This window comes from Conger conger, chromosome 9 (assembly GCF_963514075.1).
Source record: "Conger conger chromosome 9, fConCon1.1, whole genome shotgun sequence".
In the NCBI taxonomy this organism is placed as follows: domain Eukaryota; kingdom Metazoa; phylum Chordata; class Actinopteri; order Anguilliformes; family Congridae; genus Conger; species Conger conger.
The window spans coordinates 39575870-39592397 of record NC_083768.1 but is presented as its reverse complement, the minus strand read 5'-3'; the positions used below and the strand labels follow the sequence as shown (position 1 = coordinate 39592397).

General features: G+C 45.1%; 1 protein-coding gene across 1 annotated transcript in view; it reads left to right on the top strand.

Moving 5' to 3' along the window:
• Nucleotides 1–16528, top strand: part of LOC133137240 (sodium/potassium-transporting ATPase subunit beta-1-interacting protein 3-like) — a 36432-nt gene that overhangs the window by 12112 nt on the left and 7792 nt on the right. Inside the window, exons 2-3 of the mRNA XM_061255378.1 lie at nt 8883–9020; nt 12202–12282. Of these exons, the coding sequence (XP_061111362.1) occupies nt 8883–9020; nt 12202–12282 (219 nt within the window). The remainder of the gene's footprint in view (nt 1–8882; nt 9021–12201; nt 12283–16528) is intronic.

Here is a 16528-nt window from a genome sequence, read left to right as displayed (position 1 = left end):
AAGTCACTGTTTTATACTGTTTTATCTGTATTTGTCACTGGCTGTGAAAACACTTGCTGCTGCAGGACCTCTTCTGCTCTGCACAGCTTGGGCTGTATTATCGCTAGCAGATGATTAAACATTCATTTCAATTTCGCATTTACAAAAAATATTTTTCCCATAACCAGTGGAACCTGACAACTGAAAATTGTCTCAGGCAGTGGATTTGGAGTTAATTGGTGGGAAGTTGTGGTTGTGTTCAGCATCGTTGTAAGAGGCAGAACCTTGTACTCACCCTGACATTGCAATCAGGCTCCCCTCCAAAAACCCAGTGAGGTGCGCCATTCTAAACCACCTGTCTCTAAACCCCATGTTGGTGGAGGATGGAGCAATTAGTGTCTGTCATGCTTAATTTACTAGACCGAATGCTGTCCCGAGACGCATGCTTTTCATTGCTGCTATTAGGAGAGTTCCTGTTTAGCTGGCTCCATGCAGGAGGGTAGCGCAGCCTGCTAACGAGTGTTGTAATTAAGCAATGTAGGTATCTTATTGAGCACTCATGAATAATTCAGATCTAGACCTCTCTGTGCACACTTTCCTCTCACTGTGGTAAAATTAGCAGTTTATTTTTCTGACAAATAAACAGCAGATGCATTCCTGCGAGGAACAAAAGCTCACGGTGCAAAGTCTCACTCCTGCTAACTGCCAGATTTCACATCAGGGGAAAAAAAAAGTGTGTGACAAACTGTGTGTGAAAGGTACGAGGGCTTAGGGGTGCAAAGAAAAATGGCATGCACACTTCTCGATTTAATGTTTTTTTCAGCTGGTATGTAAGCTGTAAAATAGTACCATTCTGCTGTATAGCACAATTACACGTATCGTAAAACAGGCAACCATAAAATGCATTATGGGTAATTTCCTGGTAATTGGTTGGAGCTGTAAGCACTGCTGCGACTCTTTTACATTCTATGAGACACACAGTACCACAGGAAACCTAAGGAAAAGGAATACTCTACATTATCAGGTTGAATATATTAATTTATGCATTTGAGATACCAAAGAAAGCACACATAAATATGAATGTGCTATTGCACACATTAAGGATTTTCACAGATTTGTAATATTTTATATTTTTTTAAGAGGTGGGTGGGTTATTGTTATTTGTAATTAAAATCCATCTCATGGTAGCGGAGACATAGCCATCTCTCTCTCTCTCTCTCTCTCTCTCTCATTTCTGTGTTTGAATAATAAACGTCGCCTGAAGGGAGAGTTAAACTGCTCGGTTATGAATATTAAACAACCTGTTTTCAGATTTAGCATTGCACATCCCAGAAGAATGAAGTACAGTCAGTATTCACAGAAAGTGAACCAGCACATACCCTTGGTTCACAAGATTAGACCGGACCCTTTTTGAACATTGTTTTCTTATAAACCTGTACTAACTTGGTTTTATTTTTGGTTTCTTCTTTCTTTATTTTCTTTAATAGTTATCATTTGCAATTGGCAACCATTTATTTCTCATCGATTTTAACATAAGCAGTGATTACTGAGGGAAAAAGCTACTCCTGCAGTGTACAGCTTTTGTTTACCTGCAGTCTCTGCAGCTACACAGCAAGGCTGTGAGTTTGTGGCCTGCTTTATTGTGTTTGTAGTTTGATAGACAGCAGCCATGGAATACCTTATACATTTTCTAAATACTGAAATTAAATAAATGAACACGTGCAACAAAAATATTAATGTTGTTCTTTGGATCATAAAATAAATTATGTAATAAAGAATAATATTTGATACATTTTATTTTGTTTGTGAATATTAACACACATATGATGAAACACAGCTGCAAGCAGCAATAACAGGGCCCAAGCACAAATGCGCCAGTGAGCAGGCAACAACTGTCTGCAAAAATACTTTATTAATTACAGTTAATTACTTTATTAATGATTAATTACACATATTATATTAATTACATGCTAAATGTACTGGAATTATGCAATATTTGAAAATATATTGCGTAATTGATATCAATATTTTATAATATTTTATTTCAAATATTCGCCTGACATGGAATCGAACCGGGGATCTTCTTTAGCCACTTGTAATAATCATATTTGTATCTCATCACTGCATCATGCTCAGTCAATTCAGGTGGGCACAGTGGCCAGCTGCCACACTGTCCCTCTGTAGCCCACACTGCCAACTGCCACACTGTCCCTCTGTAGGCCACACTGCCAGCTGCCACACTGTCCCTCTGTAGCCCACACTGCCAGCTGCCACACTGTCCCTCTGTAGGCCACACTGCCAGCTGCCACACTGTCCCTCTGTAGGCCACACTGCCAGCTGCCAAACTGTCCCTTTGTAGCCCACACTGCCAGCTGCCACACTGTCCCTCTGTAGGCCACATTTGCCCTCTGTAGGCCACACTGCCAGCTGCCACACTGTCCCTCTGTAGCCCACACTGCCAGCTGCAACACTGTCCCTCTGTAGGCCACATTGTCTCTCTGTAGGCCACACTGCCAGCTGCCACACTGTCCCTTTGTAGCCCACACTGCCAGCTGCCACACTGTCCCTCTGTAGGCCACATTGTCCCTCTGTAGGCCACACTGCCAGCTGCCACACTGTCCCTCTGTAGGCCACACTGCCAGCTGCCACACTGTCCCTTTGTAACCCACACTGCCAGCTGCCACACTGTCCCTCTGTAGGCCACATTGTCTCTCTGTAGCCCACACTGTCAGCTGCCACACTGTCCCTCTGTAGGCCACATTGTCTCTCTGTAGCCCACACTGCCAGCTGTCACACTGTCCCTTTGTAGCCCACACTGCCAGCTGCCACACTGTCCCTCTGTAGGCCACATTGTCTCTCTGTAGGCCACACTGCCAGCTGCCACACTGTCCCTCTGTAGCCCACAGTGCCAGCTGCCACACTGTCCCTCTGTAGGCCACATTGTCTCTCTGTAGGCCACACTGCCAGCCGGCACACTGTCCCTCTGTAGGCCACATTGTCTCTCTGTAGCCCACACTGCCAGCTGCCACACTGTCCCTCTGTAGGCCACAGTGCCAACTGCCACACTGTTCCTCTGTAGGCCACACTGCCAGCTGCCGCACTGTCCCTCTGTAGGCCACACTGCCAGCTGCCACACTGTCCCTCTGTAGCCCACACTGCCAGCTGCCACACTGTCCCTCTGTAGGCCACATTGTCTCTCTGTAGGCCACACTGCCAGCCGGCACACTGTCCCTCTGTAGGCCACATTGTCTCTCTGTAGCCCACACTGCCAGCTGCCACACTGTCTCTCTGTAGGCCACACTGCCAGCTGCCACACTGTCCCTCTGTAGCCCACACTGCCAGCTGCCACACTGTCCCTCTGTAGGCCACATTGTCTCTCTGTAGGCCACACTGCCAGCTGCCACACTGTCCCTTTGTAGCCCACACTGCCAGCTGCCACACTGTCCCTCTGTAGGCCACATTGTCCCTCTGTAGCCCACACTGCCAGCTGCCACGCTGTCCCTCTGTAGGCCACATTGTCTCTGTAGCCCACACTGTCAGCTGCCACACTGTCCCTCTGTAGGCCACATTGTCTCTCTGTAGCCCACACTGCCAGCTGCCACACTGTCCCTTTGTAGCCCACACTGCCAGCTGCCACACTGTCCCTCTGTAGGCCACATTGTCTCTCTGTAGGCCACACTGCCAGCTGCCACACTGTCCCTCTGTAGCCCACAGTGCCAGCTGCCACACTGTCCCTCTGTAGGCCACATTGTCTCTCTGTAGGCCACACTGCCAGCTGCCACACTGTCCCTCTGTAGGCCACATTGTCTCTCTGTAGCCCACACTGCCAGCTGCCACACTGCCCCTCTGTAGGCCACACTGCCAGCTGCCACACTGTTCCTCTGTAGGCCACATTGTCTCTCTGTAGGCCACACTGCCAGCTGCCACACTGTCCCTCTGTAGCCCACACTGCCAGCTGCCACACTGTCCCTCTGTAGGCCACATTGTCTCTCTGTAGGCCACACTGCCAGCTGCCACACTGTCCCTCTGTAGGCCACATTGTCTCTCTGTAGCCCACACTGCCAGCTGCCACACTGCCCCTCTGTAGGCCACACTGCCAGCTGCCACACTGTTCCTCTGTAGGCCACATTGTCTCTCTGTAGGCCACACTGCCAGCTGCCACACTGTCCCTCTGTAGCCCACACTGCCAGCTGCCACACTGTCCCTCTGTAGGCCACATTGTCTCTCTGTAGGCCACACTGCCAGCTGCCACACTGTCCCTTTGTAGCCCACACTGCCAGCTGCCACATTGTCCCTCTGTAGGCCACACTGCCAGCTGCCACACTGTCCCTCTGTAGGCCACACTGCCAGCTGCCACACTGTCCCTTTGTAACCCACACTGCCAGCTGCCACACTGTCCCTCTGTAGGCCACATTGTCCCTCTGTAGGCCACACTGCCAGCTGCCACACTGTCCCTCTGTAGCCCACACTGCCAGCTGCCACACTGTCCCTCTGTAGGCCACATTGTCTCTCTGTAGGCCACACTGTCAGCTGCCACACTGTCCCTCTGTAGGCCACATTGTCTCTCTGTAGCCCACACTGCCAGCTGCCACACTGTCCCTTTGTAGCCCATACTGCCAGCTGCCACACTGTCCCTCTGTAGGCCACATTGTCCCTCTGTAGGCCACGCTGCCAGCTGCCACACTGTCCCTCTGTAGCCCACAGTGCCAGCTGCCACACTGTCCCTCTGTAGGCCACATTGTCCCTCTGTAGGCCACACTGCCAGCTGCCACACTGTCCCCTTGTAGCCCACACTGCCAGCTGCCACACTGTCCCTCTGTAGGCCACATTGTCTCTCTGTAGGCCACACTGTCAGCTGCCACACTGTCCCTCTGTAGGCCACATTGTCCCTCTGTAGCCCACACTGCCAGCTGCCACACTGTCCCTTTGTAGCCCACACTGCCAGCTGCCACACTGTCCCTCTGTAGGCCACATTGTCCCTCTGTAGGCCACGCTTCCAGCTGCCACACTGTCCCTCTGTAGCCCACAGTGCCAGCTGCCACACTGTCCCTCTGTAGGCCACATTGTCTCTCTGTAGGCCACACTGCCAGCTGCCACACTGTCCCTCTGTAGGCACATTGTCTCTCTGTAGCCCACACTACCAGCTGCCACACTGTCCCTCTGTAGGCCACACTGCCAGCTGCCACACTGTTCCTCTGTAGGCCACATTGTCTCTCTGTAGGCCACACTGCCAGCTGCCACACTGTCCCTCTGTAGGCCACACTGCCAGCTGCCACACTGTCCCTCTGCAGCCCATCGGCTGAGCTGCGCAGTCAGTGCATGGGAGGAGGACACTGTGCACTGTATCTGTATGATGGGGCGGCCTGTAGCGTAGTGGTTAAGGTAAACGACTGGGACATGCAAGGTCGGTGGTTCTAATCCCGGTGTAGCCACAATAAGATCCGCACAGCCGTTGGGCCCTTAACCCTGCATTGCTCCAGGGGAGGATTGTCTCCTGCTTAGTCTAATCAACTGTTCGTCGCTCTGGATAAATGGCAATAATGTAATGTAATGTAATGTAATATGCGCAGACAGGCTGCAGGTGCCTGATGACCCCGGGTCCTCTCACACGACGAGGTGAGGCCAGTCTCTCCTCTCTCCCTTTGTGATGCCATGACATACGTACGTGCTAATTATACATACTGTATGGCCCTGCTAGTCTGTCAGCCATAGTCGGTATTGGTGCAGTCTGATTTGATACCAGGGTACATCCATGCACGGACCTTAATGGGGTCAGGGCCTGTATCTCCGTGTGGACCTCTGAGTGGTGAGCGGTGGCTGTCTGCTGGACTACAGGCAGCTGGATGCTGTTGGGCATGGATGTGCTGGAAGAGGCAGAGCCATAAGCCTCTCTTTCATCCGCTTTATTTCTCCTGCTCTTTTTTCACAGTGGGGGCCTCCGAGAGCCAGCTAGGAGATTCAGATAAAAGACCCTCTCTCTCTGTCTGTCTTCATCCCTCTCTCACTCCATCCCTCCCTCTCCCTCAACCTCTCTCTGTCCTTTGCCAGTTACCCACAAACAGGCCAGGAAAAATATAGAGGCGTGTGCACCTCAGACATAGGCATCATGGGTCATCAAGCTGCTGGTTTACCATGTTAAATAGGGCATTGTTGTGGCACTGTTGCAGTATTGTATTCAGTTACTGTAGTTAATCTCTATCAAGCTTGAGGAACTGGGTCTTGTCTGTTATCAGAGGTTGACACTCAGGAATCCCAGTACTTGACAGAACTGACTGAAACATGATATTCTCTCAGTTTTGTTTGCGATCAGAGAAGCCCCGTCGAGCTTCAAACGAAGCTGTTCTGCGTTTACACTGGCTCCATTATGCAGTTTTCATGAGATCCTCCATCTAGAAGCATCGAGCTGTTGTGGGAATGTGGACCACCTTTTGAAATTGACAACGTAGTCCTACTAGTCAGTCACTTGTTTTTACTTCATTTAATTATTCTTGTGTCTTCCAAGACTCTCACGGAAATTCGAGTTTGAACACGAGTTGGTGTAGCGAGAGCTATATTGTTCGGTACATCAGTTTCGCAAATTTATATGAAGTTGCCCCCTCATGATATACACTCAGCAAGAATTTTTATCTCTATTAGACTTTTACTTTAGACTTATTACGTCTTCAGCTGCTGTAGCCTATCCACTTAGAGGTTTGATGCCTTTAAGTAGCTCTTCTGCATACCAGTGCTGTAATGTGTGGTTTTTTGCATTACTGACACCTTCCACTGATGTCTCTCATTAACAAGGCATTTCTGCCTGCAGAACTGCTGCTCACTGGAGGTTTTTTTTTCTGCATGATTCTCTGCAAGCTCTAGAAACTGTCGTATATGAAAATCCCAGGAGATCAGCAGTTTCAGAGATACTCAAACCACCCTGTCTGGAACCAACAATCACTTAGATTGTTGGTTCCATTCTGATGGTTGATGTGAACATTAACTGAAGCTCCTGGTGCATGATTTTATGCATTGCACTGCTGCCTCACGATTGGCTTAGATAATTGCATGAATAAGTAGGTGTATAGATGTTCCTAAGTGTTCAGTGAGTGTATTTCTGCTAAAAGGAAAAAGCCTATTTTCCCATTAGACTTCAATCTATGCTATATATTTTTTATTATTGTTTTATTTATTTTTCCCTAGCACACAGACAGAGATGTAGATGTTTTTATTTCCCAAGAAATGCTCTGACATTAAATCTTTGCACCCTCATTTGGCAACTGCCCAAATGTTTTTCATTGGTTCATCCAGTGAGGCAGGTAATTAACCTGCGTTCTCTTCCTTGTGCATGTGACTGTGCATGTGACTAGGCATGTGACCAAGGACACAAGTGAGCATGAGCAGTGAGCGGAACTATTACACTTCCTGGTGCCCAGTGTGGTGGGAGTTTTCCCCATAGGTTTCTATTGGCATCGCTGTCTGTATATATTATCTATACTCTAAGGTTCAGTAACGTAACTTAATTGAGTTTTAGGAGGTTGAGGGCTAAGAGCCTCTGTGCTCCCATGCCATTGCAGCAGCAGTTCCCTGAGGAAGCAGCGGCATTTTAAATGGAGCTGTGCATCTCCGAGCGGCTCGCCGGGATGCCTGATCGTTGGTTTAAAAAAAGGAAATCTAATCTAACAGCCATCTAATGAATTTCAAAAAGGAGCCCTGGGGAAACCCCCCTCTGAATTATTTATGTTGGCAAGGTACAGCTGTTTGAATGTGAGTCTGTGAAGGGTGTCCAAGAAACCTGACCCCTGCCACGAAGAAAACCAGGGGTCACTGTTTGTCTGTAGGAGGGTCATTTTGTTTACAGACTAGCCTCGTCTGAGACAGACGGTCAGATCAGCATCTGGGTCCTGTCCCACAGTTCAGAGCAGAGGGCCAGTGCACTTCCCTTCCACACCATAGCTCCCCCTGCTGGCTAAAGGGAGCCGCTTCAAGCACTGCATACATCTCACCCCAGTCAGGACTAAATGTTTAGCTTGACCTGTACACTCTCAGCAATAAAGTGACAGTGGAGGTACATTCTTCTTCTTTAAGGATCACATTTTCCAAATGTACCCCGACAGTACAGTAATGTTCTCTTAGGGTACAAATGAGTAGGTTTTCCAAGCAAAAAGGTACAAATTAATTATAAATATACTACGGGTACAATTTTATTTGTAATAGGGTACCTATTTGTAGATTCATAGGCACAAATAAATGACAGAGCACATACCATATCTGGTACAAGATGTGAGAGATTCAAACTTAAACTTCAATTTTCTTTCACATACACATACAGAGACATACACACACCATACAGACAGACACACATACACACACAGATACACACATACCGAGCAATTCATCTTGGAGGAAGACTCTTTTTCTAAACGCGACTTTAAACCACGCTATATGTGGCTGGTGGGTGTTTGCTTTCTGGAGATAAAACTAAGCATGAAGGCACAGTTGTCATGGTCAGAGGATAAAAAGACTGGTAGCCAAGGCATTTTTAGGATCTGTGAAAAACTGCAAAAACTGCTGTGTAATATGCATGCAGTCTATATCTGTTCACGTGGGGGTATTGATAAAAATATCATCTAACCAGGAAAGGAAAGGTTATTTCTGTTGTATGATGTGAGATTTAGAACATTTGGTCACAATGTTCTGGAAGGCTGTCCTTATTTGACATGTGCATTTAGCTTTCTTAGTTTCAAAATATGTATCTTCATCTCAATGAAGGGAATGTGTTTGATTCAAAGTACTGAAGAGAGCTTTGAGAACATTTTATGTCATGAACATGAATTGCATATTATTCTTCTGGTTATTGTCTTCTGTTTGTTATGTGATGTCTTTTTGTGAGCGAAGTTTCCTTAATCCAGCCTTCTCTTTCTCCCCAGCTTGCAGCGCTGGAGCGGCAGATCTTTGATTTCCTGGGTTACCAGTGGGCCCCCATCCTTGCAAATTTTTTGCACATAATCATTGTTATTCTTGGCCTCTTCGGAACCGTTCAGTATCGGCCCAGATACGTTGTCGTGGTGAGTTCTTTTTTTCAATTGTTTCACTGTACACAGATGTGAGCTGGCCTTCTGAATCAAACAGCAATCAGCCAGTGAGCTTGAGCCTTTAAATGGACTGAGAGTTGTCCAGAAATGTGTCTCATAGACGCATCAGTAAGGATGACACATGAGCCCTGCACAATTAGCTCCAGCACTGCGCAGGAATGGGAGAGTATCTTCTGGTTGATTTTGGTGCCTGACATCTACCTGTTAACCCCTTAAGTGTCGCCCCTTTTGGGTATGTAATTTTTAAGCTTCTGCCATGAATAACAATTCCTTGACTTGTTAAAATGACATGTCCAAATAAAATAGTTACTATTCTTGAACCCTTTTGGCTACAGGCATAATCCTGGTCTCTCCTGAAAGGTAACCCCTTTGGGGTTTATTGTCCAAGAGGCATTACTCCAAATATATCTGAAACAAAGTTACAGAAGCTCAAACACAGTGAAAGGGGAAATTAGTTTTCTCACTGAAAAGATTGTCTATTTTTGAATGGATTATTGTAGCTGTGGCTTGTGCACACAATGGATGTGTTTCTAAGTGCATGGATGGACGCATGTTCTCTACAACTAAATTACAAATACTAGTGAGATGGAGAGAGCCAATACAAAATGTAGACAATATCATATCTATGTGCAAGTACTTTTGTAGAAGTACATAACGACGAAACGGACAACAATGATAACTCTAGAGCAATTCTAAGTAAACAATGGATATTCAATCAACGTTTCTCAGAGTTAGCACATTTTTGGAATGAGAAACTATTATGCATTTGGTTAGCTGGACACTGACATTACCTTATTTCTTGTAGTAGATTTCCAAAATGCAAAGAAGGTGAGGTCCCCCCACACTTGTTTTACCACCCACATTACACGTTACAAAATAAGGAACTGTTGTTGGGAAAAGTAATGGCATGTTAAAATACTGTGAGTTTTAACGCTTTGAAACATATGAAATGTATATCCTGTTATATCCAGTGATTGAAAATTACAGGCTGAAAAAAGGAATGAATGCAAAAAAAACCCACCGGACCAGCCCTTGTCCAGTGAGACCTAAGTTAATCTGCAGATGAAGTGTATTTCTCCATCTTGTCTATGTAACCTGGACTTATGAACTGTGGTGCGATAAAGAGCAGCTATTGACATCATGCGTTTCAGAGGAGAGCACATCTGCCCTCTCCTGAATCAATAGTGGATGTTGTGGCAATGAATACTGATAAAAATATGACTGGGTATTCCAAACTAGGGAGAAAAGACAAAAAAAGGCAGTTCCCTCTTGAATTTCAGCAGTTTGGCAGACTCTTGGAAATTTGCGTGACAAGAACGTCACCCACTGTCACTGGAAAAGTTCACACACCGCCACCACTCATTTCCTGTCTTCTGCCTCTCCGAGATCAAACAACCCCCCCAGGATCCCACTGCTGCCTTCCAGCTCTGATTTACAGCCTCCTCACCGAAATGACTCAAAATGGCTGACGTTCTCCCTCTCTCCTCTTCAAAGACAGTTCTGTAATTACCAACGTGCTCCTGTTCATTGTGACAACATTGGAGGGCTCATCATTACCCAAAGGGGACATTAAAACGTTGCCTCAAAATTCACATTTACATTGGCAGGATTTTTTCCTCCCTAAATCCTGTAATTATATCCGGTCCTGAGCATCATGGGTGGATCCTGCGGAGGGACTCTCTGGGGCTGGCGGTAAAGCCAGAGTTATGGAACAGAGCTCAGATGTTACGGAACAGAGCTCAGATGTTAGTCTCTCTTTGTTTTTCAAGGTTTCTCGTCCCCCCGCTGACGGCTTGGAGCGTCCTTAGGTAAAGCACCGGCCGTAAAGGTATAGAGCAGTCAGCATTTATCTGGAAGTAAAGGGCTAAGGCTCATAGCATTTTATGGCCAGCCCCACCATCCCCGGTGGATGCTCTACCTGTGCTGGCAGGCCTGCAGCCTGATGACCATGTCGGTTTCAGTCCGCAGGGCATTCCCCGCTTGTGTGCTCATGTGGTTCAGAGTGTCGTGTGAGGTCTGGAGCAGCTCCTCCAGCGACGGTGCAGACAGCTGGCGGGCTGCAGAGGGAGGGGAAGCAGCTGTGGGCTGTGCGCCGGTCGGGAAACGCGATTGATTAGTCTCTGTGCTCCCAGATGGACAGAGGACACTGCCGCGGCAGACATGACGGGGCACTCCACATGCAGAGGAAGAAGAAAACTGAGGGTTTCAGATGTATTGAAAATGATTGGTAAATAGATGAATAAACAAATGGACAAATAAAATGGAAACGAGCACACAATGGACCCGTCCTCTGAAGGGTCTGAGTGTTTCGGTCTGCGTCCAGTTGCTTATAACATTGATTTTATATCATTTCAGATTTATGTTTTTTTCATTTTCCCCAGGATGAACAGGAAGCCTTGCTTCTGGAGCCCAGTGGTGTTGGCTCAGTGTTTTGGGTTCTGTTTTTATTTTGCTGAGCGCTGAGCTTGGATTCTGTGGCTGTGTAGTACTGGATTAGTTCTGCTGAGGGGATTGGCATCTCACTCTGTTTCTCTCTCGTACGCTCTCATAAAAACGGGATGAAAAAGTGCCTATAAAGGTACAAAGGCATGTCACTGGGGTGGTACCCTATAGGTACATAAAAATTGTACCCTTCGACAGCTATACATAATTCACACAGACTCTCTCACACACACACACACACACACACATGCACATGCACATACATCATCTCTATTTTAAACACACTCTCTTATGCTACCACCTACCTCTTTACTCTCTACTTCTTTTCCCCTCGTCTCTTGTCTTACATCCTTTCTCTCCCTCCCTCGCCTTTCACACGCCATCTCCTGCTATGTGCCATAGCATCTCGCCTCCCCCCTCCCTCCTCCCTCTCTCTTTCTTATCTGTCCTCTCTTTAACCTCTTCCACATCAAGGACAAGGGTGTCAGGCATCCCAGTGATTTACTGCCTCCACGAATTATGCTGTACCCTCCGGTTACCTTTCACTCCAGAGGCCAGCCATCGCTGACGATGATGAAGTACAACCGATTCAATTAACTTAATTAGCCCACACCAGTCAAGAAACGGAATGGCATAACCATTCAAGAGATTAATTTCATACCTCATGTTTTTATCCAATAATTTGTGCATATCATTTTCTCCTTGCCTGCAGTATGCTGTTTGGACCGCGCTGTGGGTCGGCTGGAACGTGTTTGTCATCTGCTTTTACCTGGACGTAGCGGGCCTCACCAAGGTGAGATAGTACCAGTGTTTCCCTGGTTATTTACACTGCTTCACTGTGTGGATCATTTTAGTTGAGCCCCTCCTGTTTACTGCTGTTCCCCACGCTGAGGCAAAGGCTGCTTCCCCCCACTGTTTGTCATTGTCTTCATAGTGGCACTTTACAATCATTTTTGAAATGGCATGAATTTGAATGGAAATTGTATTCAAACTGTTTTCACATGGGTTCAGGATCTGTGGCTCGTGTAGACCCGCTGTGTAATAAGATGTGTAGGGTTTAGATGGGCACCCTCCACCTTCCCTCAAAGACATTGACCTAGTGTTGAGGCAACACTAAACACTTATTTGAGGATAGGTGGGGGTACCCAAGCACCGATTAAGGTTACCATATGAATTGGTGACACAATAGGTGAAAACAAACAGTGATCTGAGCTCCAGTGGTCTTCCTTCATTTCCTGTAACACATACATCCATCTGTTACCAGAAGGTTCACTGTTCGATTCCCAGAAGGGGAACTACCTTTGTACAGCTGAGCAAAGTACTTTAACTGAGTGCATCAGTGCATATCCTGTGGTATAAGTAGACAATACTGTCTGCAAAACCTGAACTTTTCCTTGATACGAGTGTAATATAATTGTCATGGCCAAGGCACTCTCAAAGCTCACTTGGTATAGTTTGAAGACTGTGGAAATAAATCTAAAGAGCACATTTTAAGCTTCTTTTTTATCTTTTCTATCTGAATAGTACTCTTGCCACAGCCAGTTGTGTAATATAATATTGTTGTGAGGCAGATTGCAGATACCTGAGTGAACTTTCCCTTGGTGGCACAGACTGAGCTTCCACACTACCATGTTATTTTCACTCTCATTAGCAAGACAAGGGTGACAGTGGGAAGAAGGGAAACATAATGAAACCTTGTGATGAAACTGATAGGCACTAATAGCTACACCACCTGCATTAGCCTTACAAAATGCAATATATTGCAATATATTACAAATATGTTGATAAGAATATTTCACAGTAATATATTTATATATATTATGTCACTGTATTCAATGTTCTGAAGGTGCCTGGATTTAGGTGATTTGTTCATATAATTATGCAGGATTGCAATATATTTGCAATATATTTTAACATAACCTTTTTTACTCGCTTTCATTCATCAAAGAGGAGACAACTAAACGGCATATGAGCATGTTATCATGTGAAAGAGCACAGCCTGTCTCCCTCGCAATGAGCTGCTTTGATTTGCTTCTGATATTAGCTCCTTTCCCCACTTAAAACTTTCTCCCCGCTCCACACTCAAATCTTAAACCGTATCAAAAACCATCTGAATTCTTTCAGACTGGGTGTTCGTGCTACTTTGTTATTCTGCTTGTGTAAAAAAAAAAAAACACTAAATGAATGTGGGAACAATGTAATGGTGTAGCTCCTGGTAAGAATCCATTAACACAACAGTCTAAGTGCAGTACACCTAACCACCTGTGAAGATTTTTGTAGAGAGCTGCTTGAATTCTTGCAGACATTAATTCAGTCATCTGCTGGCAGAGGACCACCTTATAGTGTGGAGCAGTGGTAACCAACCCTAACAAAGCACACCTCATTCAAGAGCTAGAGAACTGCATTGAGCTGCCAATTAGTAAAGTCAGGTGTGCCAAACTGGGGTTGAAATGAAAACCTGCAGGATGGTAGATCTCCTGGCTCTTCTCCATCATGTGACCATCATGGTGAACATCATAGAAACAGAGGGGACACATTTGCACAGAATCCAAAATGTCTGGATCACCATCACACCTTTCTGCCTCTGTTCTCTAGAATGTAATATTCTCATTTTAAACACACAACACTGTTATCCAGAGCGATGTATGCAGATTACATTACATTTACAAGCTGCCCATTTCTACAGTTGGATGCTTTGCTCAAGGATATCCACAACAGTGCCCCATCTGGCAATCAAACATGCAACTGCTGAATTCCCATACAAGCAAGTTCCCATACTGTTACACTGCACTGCCTACTTCAAGAAAATTGGCAAACCCCCCCCCCCAAAAAAAAATTATGTTTGCTGAAGCAATTAATTTTAAGTATCTAGCTCAAGGGTACCACAACAGTGCTCCACCTGGGAATCAAACCTGCAACAGAGAATTACAAGTGCTGTTCCCTAATCATTTTACTAAAATGGCTGCCACACAAAAAGGGGCAAGATCTACAGTATGTTTTTAATGCAGATCTTCAGTAGTCTGGTCTAAAGTACACAATTTGTTCATATAGACTTCCCATGCAGTTTGATTAGCAAGACCCTCTGCCAGACATTTTCAGTCTTCACAGCAAGCAGCCTGTTCATTTCTTTCCATTTAACTTGTGGCGAGATAATATCGTTATTAATGTTTGTATTAAACATAGCAGGATTAAGAGGAGAGGAAATTTGTATTAGGAAAAAGATAAATATGCATCAGTTTTCCAGCAGTAGCTCTAAATATTAATTCATCATAAATTTTAGATGTGCTGTCCATTTCTGTTATAAAATGTGATGTGTCTTATTCTTATCGTATTTAAAAGTGTGTCTTAGAAGGAAGTCCATCAACGCATTTATATTTTATCTTGTTTCCAACTGGCGAAAGTCATTTTCATATGAAATATGGATGTCCGACTGAAACGAATTGACTTCAGCCATATTTAGTATCAAAACACAACCTTTTCAAAGCCGAGTGGATCACTTCAAAAGCCCTTCCATTAATATGCTGTTAGAGGCTGCATGAATGACTGTTGTGCGCAGGATGCTAATATCCATTGTCACTCTTTGACATGCTTGCTCAGTTCATGGCATGTTAATTAACCCCGTTTATAGCTACTGCCACTCAGCAAAGGGAATTAAAGTCCCTCTTCATCCCCTTCTCTCTCCAGAGCTGGACAGAGGAGAAACTTTATGACAAAGCTTCTGATCTGTCTGTGCTATAAAGAAAAAGAGTCAAGTCGTCAATTTGTATAGGTCTTTTTACAGAGCACTGTCACAAAGACACTTTACAGAGGAACAGAAGACCATACGTGCTATCCCTTAGTGAAAGAGAATATGCTGAAATATTTTCACTGTGTGGATGTTCTGGAAATTGGAATAAAAATATACACTCAGTGAAATACACTTTATTATGTATTATTTATTTTTTAGACTTATTGGTCTTCAGCTGCTGTAGCCTATCCACTTAGAGGTTTGATGTGTTGTGTGTACAGAGATGCTCTTCTGCATACGACTGTTGTAATGTGTGGTTATTTATGTTATCGTCACCTTCTTGTCAGCTTCGACCAGTCTGGCCCTTCTCCGCTGGCCTCTCTAATTAACAACGCTTTTCTGCCTGCAGAACTTCTGCTCAGTGGATGTTTTTTGTTTTTTCGCACCGTTCTCTGCAAACTCTAGGGCCTGTCTTGCATGGCAATCCCAGGAGTTCAGCAGTATCTGAGATATTCAATCCAACCTGTCTGGCACCAACAATCATTCCACGGTCAAAGTCACATAGATCACATTTGGTCTGAAAAACAGTTGAACCTCTTGACAACATCTGCAGATCTACCTAATAAAGTGTACAGATCTACCTAATAAAGTGATCACTGAGTGTAGATCACAGCAGCAAAATAAATATCCATATATCCTATGGGCTATATCAGTACTATACAGGTGCATCTCAAAATAGTATAATATCGTGGAAAAGTTGTTGTTTTTTCCGTCATTTTATTCAAAAGGTGAAACTTTCATATTTTCTAGATTCATTACACAAGTGAAATATTTCAAGCCTTTTTTGTTTTAATCTTGATGATTACGAAAAACTCATGAAAATCAAAAATCCGGTACCTCAAAATATTAGAATATTACATAAGACCAATCAAAGAAAGGATTTATAATACAGAAATGTTGACCTTCTGAAAAGTATGTTCATTTATGCAGTCAATACTTGGTTGGGGCTCCTTTTGCATTAATTACTGCATCAGTGTGGCGTGGCATGGAGGCAATCAGCCTGTGGCACTGCTGAGGTGTTATGGAAGCCCAGGTTGCTTTGATAGCGGATTTCAGCTCATTTGTATTGTTGGGTCTGGTGTCTTTCATCTTCTTCTTTACAATACCCCATAGATTCTCTATGGGGTTCAGGTCAGGCGAGTTGGCTGGCCAATCAAGCACAGTAATACTATGGTTAGCAAACCAGTTACTAGTAGTTTTGGCACTGTGGGCAGGTGCCAAGTCCTGCTGGAATAGGAATTTCAGCATCTCC